General features: G+C 48.5%; 1 protein-coding gene across 5 annotated transcripts in view; it reads right to left on the bottom strand.

The window, feature by feature from the left end:
* ANK1 (ankyrin 1) overlaps positions 1 to 7,555 on the bottom strand; it is a 32,692-nt gene extending 25,137 nt beyond the window's left edge. For 4 of the 5 annotated variants that reach the window (XM_042835180.1, XM_042835182.1, XM_042835181.1 and 1 more), the window contains exon 1: positions 7,463 to 7,555. In XM_042835180.1, the coding sequence (XP_042691114.1) occupies positions 7,463 to 7,489 (27 nt within the window). In that variant the 5' untranslated portion in view covers positions 7,490 to 7,555. Of the gene's footprint in view, positions 1 to 6,833; positions 6,944 to 7,462 lie in introns of those variants that run through there. The other variant, XM_042835179.1, reaches the window with a different exon arrangement.
* Between the last annotated feature and the right edge of the window lie 6,367 nt (positions 7,556 to 13,922).

Below are 13,922 nucleotides of genomic sequence, written 5' to 3' on the forward strand. Positions count from 1 at the left end.
CTGAAAGCAACAGAGCCTTGGCAGCAGACCCAGGCAGAATGGTGCAGGTGAAGTGTTCAGAGCTCCTGTCTTACCAGCCTCGGTCATTCCAGCTCAGAGATGGAAGCAGCACTGCTCAGCTGCCTCCTGCTTTCCTCCATCCTTCCCTCATCCTCCTACCCAGAGAAACACAGCCCAGCACAGGGCCCACTCTCTTGCTACCCCTGCAGAAAGAAGGCCTGCAGATGGGTGTCCCAGCCCCCAGCAGTGCAAATGCTGCAGCCCTGCCCAGGACAGAGGGACGGGCAGTGGAGGGCAGCATCGCCATGCCCCGTGCCGGCGCAGTCTCTGCACGCAGGGAAACACGTGCAGCTGGCATGCCCTGCTCTGCCAGCTGGCACCACAAGCTGCTGCTTCGCAGCACAACCCGGTCTGCCTGGGAGGAGCCCCCACATTTGAAGCTAGGCTGCCAGCTTCACGGAGGGCTGCAGGTGCGTTGGAGAGTCAACACGATGCCTGGGTGCACTCTGCTCATTCAGGCTGATCTGCTGGGAAAGGCAGAGCACGGTGCTGGTGCTGCCCTTAGAAGTGCACATTTGCACTCAGAGCCCTGCATGCTGTCTAGGGTGAGCAGGAAACGCCGATAGCTCCAAGAAATGGTTAAGTGCAAAGGGCTTTTCTAACTCCAGCTCTTGCTGGAAACTTCTGCATCTCAGGTCGAGCCCTCAGCTACGCTGCAGGCATGGCAGCTTCAGCACAGACCTACAACAGCAACCCCCTTGGAAGTTCAAAGCACAGCTCAGCCAGACCTGGGATCCCACCCACAGGACACGCATGGAGCTGCAAAGATTAATATGGTAAAACTTGACACGCTCCAGCAGCGAAGCACTTCCAAAACCCTGGTACACCCAGCAGCAGAGACCACAGGCAAGAAGCAAGCAGAGAAGCAAAGCAGAGGTCTCTTTGGGCATGAAGGAGAAGCGCATTGTATACTCACAGCCACGTCTGGACCAGACTTGCCCTTTCGTGCTGCCATAGTCCAGCACTTCAGCTGAAACCTGAGCCCGGTGTCCCCTCTTCCCCTCCTTGGTTATCTACTCCCCAGCTTTAAGAGAGCCAGTAAGTTGCATTGCATTCTCTCTAAAAATACCAACTCCCTCCTCGCCCCAACGCAGAACCTGCAGGGATCGCCAGCCACTAATGGAATTTGTTCGTTTTCTTTCCATTACTGTGTCAGACAGGATATTTAATAGCAAGATGCCTGTGGAAAGCAGATGCTTGCTGCCAAGCACAGAGAACAGTCAGAGCTGCAGGGACTACCTCGAGAAGAGCAGAGAGGAGCAGCCCCACAGACATGCTGAGGAGCATCTTGCAGGTAACACTACCCTGGAGGAGAGGGGTGGAGGGCCCTTGCACATGGCTGAGGTGTGGATGCTGCAGAACGACTGCCCTTCTGCTTCCCAGAACCAGAGAACTGATGGGTGCCGGGCACTGGCAGCCATGGGATGGAGACACAGCTCAGACAGCAAAAGCAGACGACAGATATCTGCAGCCATATTCTCCTCTTAAAGTCCCTGCGTACACTGGGACTGCCTACCTGGCATTCGGTTGTACTCTTTCACAACAGCTGATTACTCTGGGGTGTCACAGGCAGCCTGACAGCATGAGATTAGCCAAGGAACTAAAGCATAGATTGGGTCAATGCCATCTCCTTTTTCAACAAAAGGGAACAGCAAGAAATGCAGAGACTCCATGGGCGTAAGTACGTATGCATATCAAAAAGATGCATGCACATCCCAGGCAGCACAACACAAATGCTCCTTAAGGCAGGCACACACATTGCACACTCGCCATCCACAGCTAAGCACAAAGTGCAGCACAGACACACTGCGTGCACTCGCTTGGCATTTGTGCTCATACTGCTGCCTGCACCCACAGTTGCTTGCTATCTGCCTGCCCTAGGATATACAGCAGTTGCTTCCAGATGAAAAAGAATGCCCCCAGTGGTTTTACTTTCCTTTTTTTAATTTTTTTTTTGGCAGCTTGCAGTGTTTCTCTCCATTTTCCTTCTCTTTCCCAGCCATTTTTCAGGAAAGAGTTACTCCAAGCTGAGGAGGTAAACTTGCTTATTTGAGTACCTTTCACACAACTAAGCCCCACGTATAGGCGTCGTGTTCCATACACTTGGGGATCTTCAAGCTGTGAAGTGGCAGGATGCAGCTTCCAGCACTTCCTAGATCTGGAATTTGCAAAATGCTCCAAGACCTTCTAAAGTGAAAAGCACAGCTCAGTGCAGCTGTGCTTCTCCTTCAGTTTCTCTTCTTTCAGGCAACAGTCAAATTATTTCTCTTTTCCAGCCTTGATGGGAGACTTTCTTAGTCCTTATTCACAGAGTGTCACCACAGCCTGATGATTGCTCCTTCACTCCAACAGAAGCCTGGGTCTGACCAAGCTCCTTGCACTGTAGCTGTGAGCTAAGGCAATATGCAAAGGGATGTTTTGCCAAGCCAGAGGTTCAGGCTGGATTTTGCTAATCTTGCTCTATTTGTCTCCTGCACACAGTCAAAGTCTTCTCTAATCTTTTCTGGCAGTGCCATCACTCTTACTCCCACCTAGGGAGGAGCTCCTTCTGCAAATTATTGATAAAGAAGGGTCTCAGCATTGCCTCTTTCTATGGACGGGGGCCATGTTCATCAGGAACACCCTGTGTAGAGGCTGTTAAATGTGGCATGTTGATGATTCCCAAGAGCAAATGAGTTCAGAGGCTCACGCTGCTCTCATGGTGGTTTCTGGGCCATGAGGAAGGAAGAAAATTGTCCTGCTGTTTCAGACTGGCAAAAGGCACATATGCATGCTGCTACACTGCTCCATGTGTGCACCATGCCTGGGCCTTTATCAATTTGCTTTCTTCCAGGCCAAGCTACTGAAAATCATTGCCACTGAGGAGGCTCAGACAGCAGGCTTTGCTACAAGAAAAGCTTTCTGTGTGTGCTCTGTAGCAGAGGTCTTCAAAGCAACTACACCACTGCACAGGTTTCTATCTCATGAGTTTATCACTAAAGATAACTGCATCTTCAAACTTTTGCCACTGCTGTATTCTTTGGAAGCCACGTTCTCCTGCCAGCAACTCCTGCCCTGCACACTTAGTGGCATTTGCAGCTCCACTGCTCTAATGCTCCTGAAACCCCACCTCTGGAGCAATATGTGCCACTTTTTCCCTGGTATGCATTAGGAGTGAAGCCAGTGGAGGCATCTTGAAAACCAGGATGAGCAAGCAGTTCGTGAACAGCAGAGAAATAGTAACAGAAGAGGCAGATGCTGCTGCTAAGGGCAAGGCCCTACCTGGGGATCCCCCAAGGGGTCTTCTGACCCTGCTAAGCAGATGCACTCCCCCCCGCCTGGTGTCAGGCTGCCAAGTGCTCATGGAGGTCCAGCAAGGACAGACAAATTGTGTAAGGTAGCACACAATGCTCCAGCAATGCACAGAGCCCCAGCAGCAACAGGGAGATGCAAGCCTGACTCCTGCACTGTGGCCATGTGTTACAGAGGGCATCCTACCCAGACAGTGCATAAAAGGTCCAGACCACATCCCAGCAGATGACCCAGTCACTGTCAGCTGTTAGTACCAGGGCACTGTCAGCACTGCCAGCTGGGAAGGAAGTACAACAACCCTTGCAATGGCCTTTAGTTTGCTTTGACATTTCTTTGCTCTTGTGGGCATATGTCCAACAGCAGGCATGGTCCTCAACTTTGAGGTATTGTTTCCAACAGAGAGAACAATGTAGTGCCTTACTTTAAGCAGTTCTCAGCCTAAGGACTTTTTTCAGGCCAGAGCTCTCCATGTTCTCCCTACCCTGCAGACATCAAATGCCCAGGTCAGCAGGTGCTAATGGTGATCCTTTCTCCTCAGATGAGAAGAATATGTCAGTTCTGGAAATAAACTAAAGGCAGATTAAGTGCATTTAGAGATGGCCCCTGGGGTCTCTCTAAAAAGATAAGGGAAGTTGAATTGGATTCAACTTGGAATGCCCAGAAACAGAAACCACACCATCTGATCAGCAGGAACTTTCTCCTCTATCTACGTTCACAGAAGCTTGACACGGGTGGTCCCTGCAGTGGAAACAAAACCTACCAGCAAGTTTCAGCCTTCCTGGTGGAAGAAAGCATTTAATAGTGCACAGCATCTCCAGAGAGGCCACAGGAGCGAAGCCTCAGGCAGGCAGCCAGAGCAGCACAGAGAAGAGACTGCCAGGCACATACTGCAAACTCAGATGAAAGAGAAAAGCAAGAACACTGGGAAGAGCTCATCAGATGAAAGGATAAATCCATATACCCAAATTCTACCCTCCCACCATCTTCACTCCTGCGCACGTGATTTAGGAGAGGTCTGCAGTTCTTAGTAGAACTTACGAGAACGAAGGCATCAAGAGGTCATCTCTGGAAACCATTTGCTAAGTGATTTTGCTGTCCTTTCATGCATCACCTTGAGCAAAACCTTTGTCCATGCTCATTGTTGCTGAGTGGAGATTTCACAATACCCCAGGCCTCCCCAAGGCACAGAACACCAGAGGCCATGGCTGATAGTGCTGATAGCAGCAGTGATCCCCAGTCATGAGAACGCAGGGGTGCACATGGCACTATGATCTGGCGGCAAGAGAATCAAATAATGCAGAAATGAAAGACCTGCACAAGTTCCTGCATCAAGGGGCTGTTAATGCTGGAAGAGAATTTGGCACAAGTGGCAGAGCAGAAATCCCAAAGTAAAGGAGGAGGGTCCCCGTCAGGTTTCTGAGAAGGGAGGCAACTCTTCAATTAGTTTTTGAGCTTTGAAGTTAGTAAAGTGGGGGCACGTTTTCAGGTGCAGTTGCAGTCATCGGGCCGTTAGGCACAGTCCTCCATCCTTACAGTATCACAACTAATTAGCATTTGGAAAGCCTGTTTTTATGCACTCTGAATGGGACAGGGTTGTTCTGGCCTGTCACTGGTGGTGTAGTTCAGGGCCAAATTAACTCTGTCTCTGCTGAGCATGTTCAGATGTAGACAACTGGTCCCTTTCCTCCCACCTCACATCCCCTTTGCTAGATGCTGAAGCTAGAAGGGGTACAGGACTGTGTGAGGAGACGGATCTCTCCTTAATCTGCAATGAGCAAGTATTAGGGAGCTGCCCCTGCATAGTGAACTGATCCTTTCTGATAAGGATCCCCTGGTTCTATGAAAGTCTGCCTGCCTGTCATTTCCCAGATAGTAATAATGGAGTTTCTAAGCAGTAACGTCAAGACCTTTTCTGAAATTTGCAAACTACCTCTTGTCAATGAAGTACAGTGCTGAAGTCCAGCAGCAGGGACTGGACAGAGGAATAGGGAGCTGAAGACCAGGACATTGTTCCTCTGCACAGAGCCAAAGCAAAGCAAGAATTAGCACAGCGAAGGCTCCTGCCAGCTGGGGCAAGGCGCATCCAGGGGAAAGCTGTCACACTCCTTTGATGTTAGCAGGAGCCTCTGCTCTCTGCACAGCCTGAAAAAGAAAAGCTATTTTTACCTCGTCAGAAAATACACAGACTGTGACTGAAGACAATACACCGGTGCATGTCACTCAGGAGCTACACCTCTTCTTACAACACAATAGGATTTACAGCTGTGAGAGATGCAGCAGCACTGTGACTGCTTTTTATCTCCTGCTTTCCTACTGCACTGCCTTCCCCAGCCGTGCCATGGCTCAGGCAATACGTGCAACAGACAACATCAGTACAAGGGAAGACAGGGACATGCTTTGAGGGACTGAGGCACATCCTGCAAACCAGCTTCCAGCCTGCCTCAGGCTCTGTGCAGTGCCATTGCACGCAGCAGAAGCCAGAAGGTGCCACCAAGGTCTGACTCAGTGCCTTATGGAAAAAAATTCTCTCTCTTTGCTAGTGTTTTGAATCAACTGTTCCTAATGTCTGCAATCTCTTCTGGCTGATCTTTTCTACCTCTGCTTCAGCAGGGCCAGCCCACACCTGCTTCCATGAGCAAAAGTGCTGAGGATGAGGCTTCCTGCTAGGATGGAGACGCTGTGAAGGATCGCAGCACATGTGCATGGTTGCAGATTCACTACTAGCAGTGTGCAGCCAGGCTGCCTGAGCTCAGTGTAGCCTCCAGAAGCCATGCAGGGAAGAAAGCATTGACAGGAAAGTACCTGAAGCACAGCCTGGAAATAGATTGTTGCCAACTTATCCCCAGTGAGGACATGCAAGCAAAAGCTGTGGCAGCACAGCCACCTGCTCCTCAGCAGAGCTAATAGAGCACTATGCCTAGAGAGAAACGTCATCCTGTGCACCTGTCCCAGAGCTTCGTGTGGGTGAAATAAGGAAGGTGATAGCATAGAAATCAACATGTACCACTGAGAGGAAAACAAAGAAAAAAACCCCTAACAGCCCTCACTTGAGGGCACCCCCATCTCTCAACAAAAGCAGCAGCAAGAAAGACAAGGTGAGCACAATACCAGGGGGGCTTAGGAATTCTGGATTTAATGCCAGACTCCATTGCTGAATCCCAGCATGACCTTAGGCAAGCTTCCAGCAGCCTAAGAAGGGCAGTAAACCCCTTCTACCATTCCAAGGCCCATTTGGGGACAAGGGCCCATTTTGTCTGGGGCAGACATAAAACTATTTAAGTGGCCTGGATGCACCTGAACTCCTGAATGTAAAAAAAAAAAACCAAAAGCCCCCAAAATAAAATAATAATAACAACAAAACAAACAAACACCACAAAACCAAAGCAAATAAAAACACCCCTCTTCGAACAGACCTGATTCCTCTCCCCCTAGTGCAGCCCAGCAAGCCCCTGACCATGGCAGAGACTTGCCCAAGTACTCACCCTCAAGTAATGCAAACATGGCATTGCTGCAGGAGAGTCAGCTCACCCTGGGCAGCCAGGGTCTGCAGGTCTGATCAGCTCACTGATGCTGAATGCTGCAGCCAAATAAATTGTGTGAGCAGCCAGACTGGAAGCGTTATCAGCAGGAGTGAACCCTATCATCTCCACTCACATGTGTCTGCTGGAGTGGCAGGAGGCACTTTCCCTCCCAGGGAGGTAATCTCCCTGCCTGCAGCTGGAAGATTACAGCTGCCCTGCACGCAAGCACTCAGCCTATGTTGCACCTGAGGCGTGCTTCATAAACATGCCCCTGAGCTGTAAACAGGGAGGAGCCCGCTTACGTGAGCCCTGTTCTTCAAACAGCAGAAGGGAAGATGGAGCTTCAGAAATACAAGGCAAAATGAAATAATCCTGTGGCCTGAACCACGCTGGTTCTCTCGGTTTGTGCTGCGCAGAGCCCAAACAGCTCATTGGTTGCTGCAGACCTTGGCTGGGGCACAGGTCCCAAAATGGGGGACACTGAGATGGAACTGAAGTGAGAGATGAATTCTGGTGACAGCAGCTCCAGGCCCTTCGTAGGGCCTGAGGCTCGCTGCAACGCAACAAACGCGCCCCTTCCCCCCTTCTACCTGCACAGCAGACTCCTGCTCCAGCATCCCTTCAGGAGATCCTTGCTTGCAACAAGAAGGCAAGGGGTCCACAGTGGTTGGTGCATGCCCTCTCTGAAAGACACGCAATGGAGTCACACCAGTTGTCCAAGGAACAGCCCTCTTGGAGTCCACTCCCATCCCACCCTCTCCTCCTGCTCACACAACACAGAGCCACGCTCACCTGGCACTCCGTGCATTCTTCTGCCAGTGCTTTGCTACCCTATTTGGGATCCTTGCAAAAGCCCTGGGGTGGTGCAAGGCAGCCACGCAGCTTGGTGCCTGTTTTTAGCTAGCAATCAGCAGGTCCTTGATACCAATTACAAGTTCAAGAACTTTCTCCACTGGGACAAACTAGCAAGGCTGTGACCTGATCACACCTGGAAGGGTCTGGGCATCACACTGATAAACGCAGCTTGTGTTACTTTTCAGTTGCAGAGGGAACAAAATCAGCTGCATTCCTCTAGGGAATTCCAATAAAACAGACCAGCCCACCACTGGCTGAGCTTACACCAGTTGGAGCAGGAAAAGAAAATCAAGAGAATCTGTTAGGATAGAAAAACGCTTTGCACTATGTAGAAATTGAGATTTTTTTTTTTTACTGAGCCAAGTCCGGGTTGAAACATTAGAGCAGGAATAGTCCTTACCTCAGTCCAAGGAAATACATTCCCCTTGTCCAGTGCAATTCAGTACTTCACAGGAAGTGTGGGATCCCTGAAGTGTTTGACCTATAATGAACTCCTCCTCCCATTGAGGCAGGGCTCAAATGTTAATTATCAGAAGGATGAGCAATGTAACTGCTGCCTGGCACACTGCATTTGCTCTAAAATGTATTGCTGCTCTGAACCTCCAGGCAACATCATATCTCAGATCCTGCTGTTTTTTTCCCCTGTGTAACTGCATATCATGAATGCAAATACGAGTCCTCTGAAGATAGAACCCTACCAGCCAGGGCTATGAGTCCATCCAGAGCTACTGGCTCAGCATAATGCAAACTTTCTGCAGGTTCTTTTCCATGAAAACACTTCAAAAGTCTCAGGCAATGCTTTAACACTTACCTGTTTTCAGAGCTTGAACTGAGATGGGCTGGACTGCTCACTCCCTGGGATTTTGCACAGTATCACACAGTACACCTATGTGAACATCTCCTTACAGGCCTCTGAGACTGCACAAGTCAGCATCACATTGCATGTTCAGTTAGCTAACACAGAGCTAAATCAGAGCTCTGAAAAAGGAAGAGATTCCAGTGGATGCAATAGAAACAGTCTGTTAGAAAGTGCAAACCAACGTCGAGAAAAAGCATCCAGGACAAAGAGTGAATAATTGCTGTCAGCTCTCTTGTGCCCCTGTGTGCAACCCCAAGGACTTCAAGGAGATTTTTGCCAGCCAGGGCTCTGATATTGTCACAGCACTGTTCCCCAGATGCTATAATATCTATCATACAAGGGAAAAACAATCTCTCCTACCATCTTGTGACAGCACACAGCAGTCCTAGTGCTTCAGTGCCACGGCATGACAGGTTTACGCCTGAGATTGAACTCCAGCACCAACTGCAGACAGAGGTGGGGCAGAGGGAAGTGATCTGTCAGCAGTTAGGTGGAAGAGGGGATCCCTGAAGAAAACTGCTCCTACAGCCACAGAAAGTTTGGGGTTTTGTTTGGTTTTTTTTTTGAGAGATATGGAGTCCTGCCTCTGACCTTTCCTGAGGGCCTCTGGAGAAGATCTTCAGCTGCACTATGATGTAGCTGTGAAGGAATGCAGGGCTCCTTTCTCTGCCTTGTTATCTTCCATGTAATTAGAGAAGGGATCTCCGGGCACCACAGGCTGCTGCCAGTCCCTTCTCAGCTGTTATTTTCCTTTGACTTAAGGGAATGGAGAGTGCATGAAGCAGAGTATCTCACACACATTGCCTTGGGGAAGAGTAAATACCACTCTTTAACAGTGGGCTTCAGTTCTTTGAGGACACAGCACGGTGCTTTTGCTCAGAGAATGATGTACATCCTTTCCTGCATTCAGCATCTTGAGAAACAATGCTAGGACAGGTCCAGGGCTGAAGTCACTGAAGGGAAGCTGCTCTTCCAAGCCATCACTGCAACCTCCTGGAGCAAGGACAAGTGTGCAGCAGGGTTTGTTTTATCCAGCACATCCCCTTTCTGCTTACTGAGGACAACAGTCCCTGTGCTCCAGTCACCTGCTGAGGCTCCGATGAGCAGCCAGCTCCCTGGCTCCTCTGGTCAACAAGCTGTTATCTTAGGAAACATGAATGCAATTTTAAGGCTGAGTCAGGCACAAAAGATGAATAATTTAAATCCTTAGCAATTCTGTTGCTGTTGCCCAGCTGTGGGTAATGGAAGGTACTGAGCTTCATGCAAGGAGAGAGTTGCAATGAAAACCAGTGCTGCTGTCAGGCTGCTTCCTCCTGCTAGGAAAGAATAGCCATGATGCAGGCATAAATAAGCAGATAACAGCACTCTGCAGTGCTGAGCCAGGCACTCTGATGCTAGGAGCAGGCAGTTCTCTGAGCATAGCAAGCTTGCTTTCCTGTGGCATTTGTTGTTTCTGGCATCTGTCATTTCACAGAAAGTCAGTGGGAACTGCTGGTGCCTTCCCTCTCTAATGTCAATTCCTCGGCTTACAAAGTGCTGGAATCATCAGCCATGGGCCAGAGGAAGGGCGTGGAAGGGGCCACACTGACACTTGCTCTTCAGCTTTCTGTCAGAGCAGGAGCTGTGCAGTGTTATGTGATGGAAGGGGAACAAAGATTTGCTTTTCTCACATCTTCCAGGCCGTGTTGTCATGCTGGTTGCCTCCCCATCCTCTTGTGTGTGAGAGAGAGAGAGAAAAGAGGAAGATACTTGTCCCAAAATCAGTCTAAAAACCTGCACCCAGAAGCATGAGGCAGATTAAAACTTGCAAGAAAACCACTGGACTGCCTTTGCAAAGCTGAGCAGCAGGTAAGTATAGGTAATCTTTTCCCATTGTACCCTTGGATCAAATAAATCTTTCACGGCTTTCCATAAGTTCAGAACTGTTTGAGCTGTGGAATTCACAAAGGAAATCCAGAAATGCAGATTAAAAAGAGCAGCCCGCCCTTTTACTCCAAGGGACAAACTGCTACTACCAGCATCACTGCTGCTTGGTTCTTAGAAGAAACAGTCTGAGCATGACATCAGAAGGTTTGGGCAGCCCTTGCTGCTCACTGCATTGACACTGATCAAACAGAAGGCCTCACTGTGTGTCCCTTTGACATTTTATGATACGAGCCATAAGATGTTCTTTTTGCTCCTCATTTGGATGAGCCAGGCAACGCAGCTGAAAATGTTATCTCACCAATTCATCTTACGCTCATTCACGCACGGAAATCTCAGAGACTCAGATTCATTGAGTGCAGACATGAAAGAAGTGCAGAATTCTCACATAAAAGCAATATCCATGGACTCTTGCCTACAAGAGTCTACAGCTTAGCTCTGTGCTGTCCTGGCTGCGCAGACAGATAGAAAATGCTCAGCAGCCTCTGCATTTGCTCCCCATCCATTGGACCAGAAGACATCTTGCCCACAACATTAACAACTGCTGTTGTTTTTGTTGTTGTTGTTTTAATTCTTTTTCCCTCTGCTGAAGGCCAAGCAGTTCTGAGAGCAAGGAGTATCACCTAACTGAGCCTGAATTGGAAAAAAACAGCTCTGGGAAATCAGCTTGGCATTATGCCCATAACGTGGGCCAAGGGCAAATCACTTCTTAATTACTGCTTTAGGTACAAGTTTCTGCTTTCACTCAGGCGGGTGCCGACCTGAAAGACATAAGGAGACCCTTATCAAGCTGCTGCTAATTAAGCCCAGCTATTGATCCTATTGAATCCAGTGATTCTGCTGTAACAGCAAGATTACAGATCCACCGAGATTCCCAAATGTTATTATGCCTATTTGGGGATCTCAAGATGGACAAACATCCAGCATTGAGCTGTAATGCATGCCTGGAGGCAGTGCAGACTGACATCCTGTGAGAGCAGATGAAGGCACAGTCCCCTCCTGGCAAGATGCACTCTGCTCCTTTTGGCAAGAAATTTCTGACTCTGCTGCTCAGCATCAAGGGAAGGAAAAACCTTTTGCTGTACCTCCACTCTCAGCAGCCACCTGGTCTTTGAGGTCTGCAGTGCACCTGAATGCCGTGGTCCCACCAAGATCCTCCTGTTCTGTTTGATCAGATCACTTCAAGCAATTGAACAGAACTTAGAAACCATTTCTGTAAACCTTTTCTCTATTCAGTTCTCAAATCATTTTCTTCTGAGTTGGTACCAGCAAGAAAAGCCTTCAATCAGCGCTTTGTGCTGTATGCAGTCCTGTCACCGGCATTGCAGCAGTCCGACAGGTGTCAGGAGCTCTGCACAGAGCTCAGAGGGAGTTATTTTGATATTCAGAGCAATAAGCAAAACAAGCTGTACACCTGTGATTTGACACAGAAATGCTCTAGAGTTTGATGAAAGGCTCAAATATCAACAGCAAGGCAGGAAGGTTTGCACCAAAAATTGAAATAATTCCAATCAATATTCATGCCACAGTCAGCTGCAACTTGTACAGCTTTTTCCTCTGAATAGTCGTGGCAAAAATAACAAGATTTGATGGACTGACAAGAGACATGGTGGCACTGCAAGTGCAGCACAGCCATTTCCAGGAACATCTGTGGTGTGACAGTGCTGTGCTGCAGGTTAGCATGAGGGGTGGTTACAGAATCAAGGCACAGTCGTGGAAAAATAAGTCATGGGAAACCTCCATCCTCTTCATAGCTCTAATGGATTGAGGCTGTTAGACGCTCCCTTCCTGGGGGGTGGATGAGCAATATTGACTGGGTTATGCCATCATCAACAGAATCCACTCAAGGCATTGCCAAGAATATTTGTGAAAACTATAGAGTACTACTAAAAGTTTTTGTTGCTAATATTTAGTCCTGGGGATTGTTTGATGGAAAGCCATTGAGATTATGGTGAATATTTGTTCCGCAGGAGCTCGCAGAGCAGGATTTGTCCCTGCTTTTGTGGCTCCCATGCAGAAAGAAAAAAAACCCAACAATGCTAACTCTTCTTCTTGGAGCTCAGAGCTTCTTGTACCGTCAAAAGCAAACTCTGCACTCACAAGGTCACTCTTTTTTCTACAGATGCTGTCCAGAGGGACTGTGACAACATTAAGATGCTCATCCTGGCACAGAGCTGCCCTATAAAGGTGCCCTATATAGGTGGTCCCCACCTATATGCAGTGCCAGTGCAGAGCAGACCCCAGAACAAAACCTACTTGAGAAATGGCTTCCTACTCCTTACCTCAATCCCAGAACTTAGAAACACGTTGTTGAGCCTTTGCTGATCACCTTGCTGAGTAAGCTAAGAGGCCAAATGCTTCCTTGGATTCTTTTCCACTCATGTTCTGATGACTGTGCATCTTGTGGGCATGACTATTCCAGATACCATTGATTCATCTATTTCCTCAGCATCCTTGGCATGCCTGCACAACATGATATGAGCATTACAGCAAGAGCAGCAGCTCACACCAGTGTGCTGCTCACAGTACAACAGCCAGTTCTCCAGTTACTGCAATGCTCTGAAGAACCGTTTGGCAGACCTGCAAAAAATCCACTTGAAATCTTGAACCTCATGGGTTCCATTTAAGGATAATTAATGAATGATTCAGAAGTGATGTGCACACCTCTGTTGTATGCCCACAGCCCTGTTGTCAATGATCAGCATTTAGGATGATTCCATCTCTCAGTATCTTTTCCTACGGTCTAATTCAATTACATAAGATGCTTCTGGATGACAGAAGAAGAGTCCCAGAAATAGTCATTTGTACATGATGTTGGGAAGGGAGCAATTCTGTAGAATAAGCGTGAAGACAGAGCTCTACTGACCTAGCAGAGCTAATGAGAGTCTCACAATTGTTCGAAACTTGAAGGAGATCAGCTATTTTATTTCTCCCAGTGGACATCTTTCACTGAACACCTACAGTATCAGCACTTTTCTCTGACCTCAGCTACAGAACTTTGCCCCTGAGAGCTCTGTCAGCTACTACATGGGAGGTGTGGTGTATTCACTGTTGGAAAGTGTCACAGAGTTATCTCTAGATCTGTCTGTGTCCGTGATGGGGGGACAGCAGGCCATAGGACCACAGCCCAGAAGTGATGGGAGGATGCTGACAGTTTACAGGTTGGTTTGGTCCAGCTGTGACTAATGGGGCAGGGGGACCCATTGACCCACATCCCAGGAAAGGGGAAAGGGGACAAGGGGGAAGGGTAAGGAGATGGGAGATGGGCCTGAAAACAGAGCAGATCTGAGGAGGAGAGTTAATTTACTAAATATGATATCGGAATGCAAGATAACACTATAGGATAGGATAGGATAGGATAGGATAGGATAGGATAGGATAGGATAGGATAGGATAGGATAGGATAGGATAGG

Source organism: Centrocercus urophasianus, unplaced genomic scaffold, assembly GCF_019232065.1.
Source record: "Centrocercus urophasianus isolate 14NV4802_14NV808 unplaced genomic scaffold, USGS_Curo_1.0 seq_50, whole genome shotgun sequence".
NCBI lineage: Eukaryota > Metazoa > Chordata > Aves > Galliformes > Phasianidae > Centrocercus > Centrocercus urophasianus.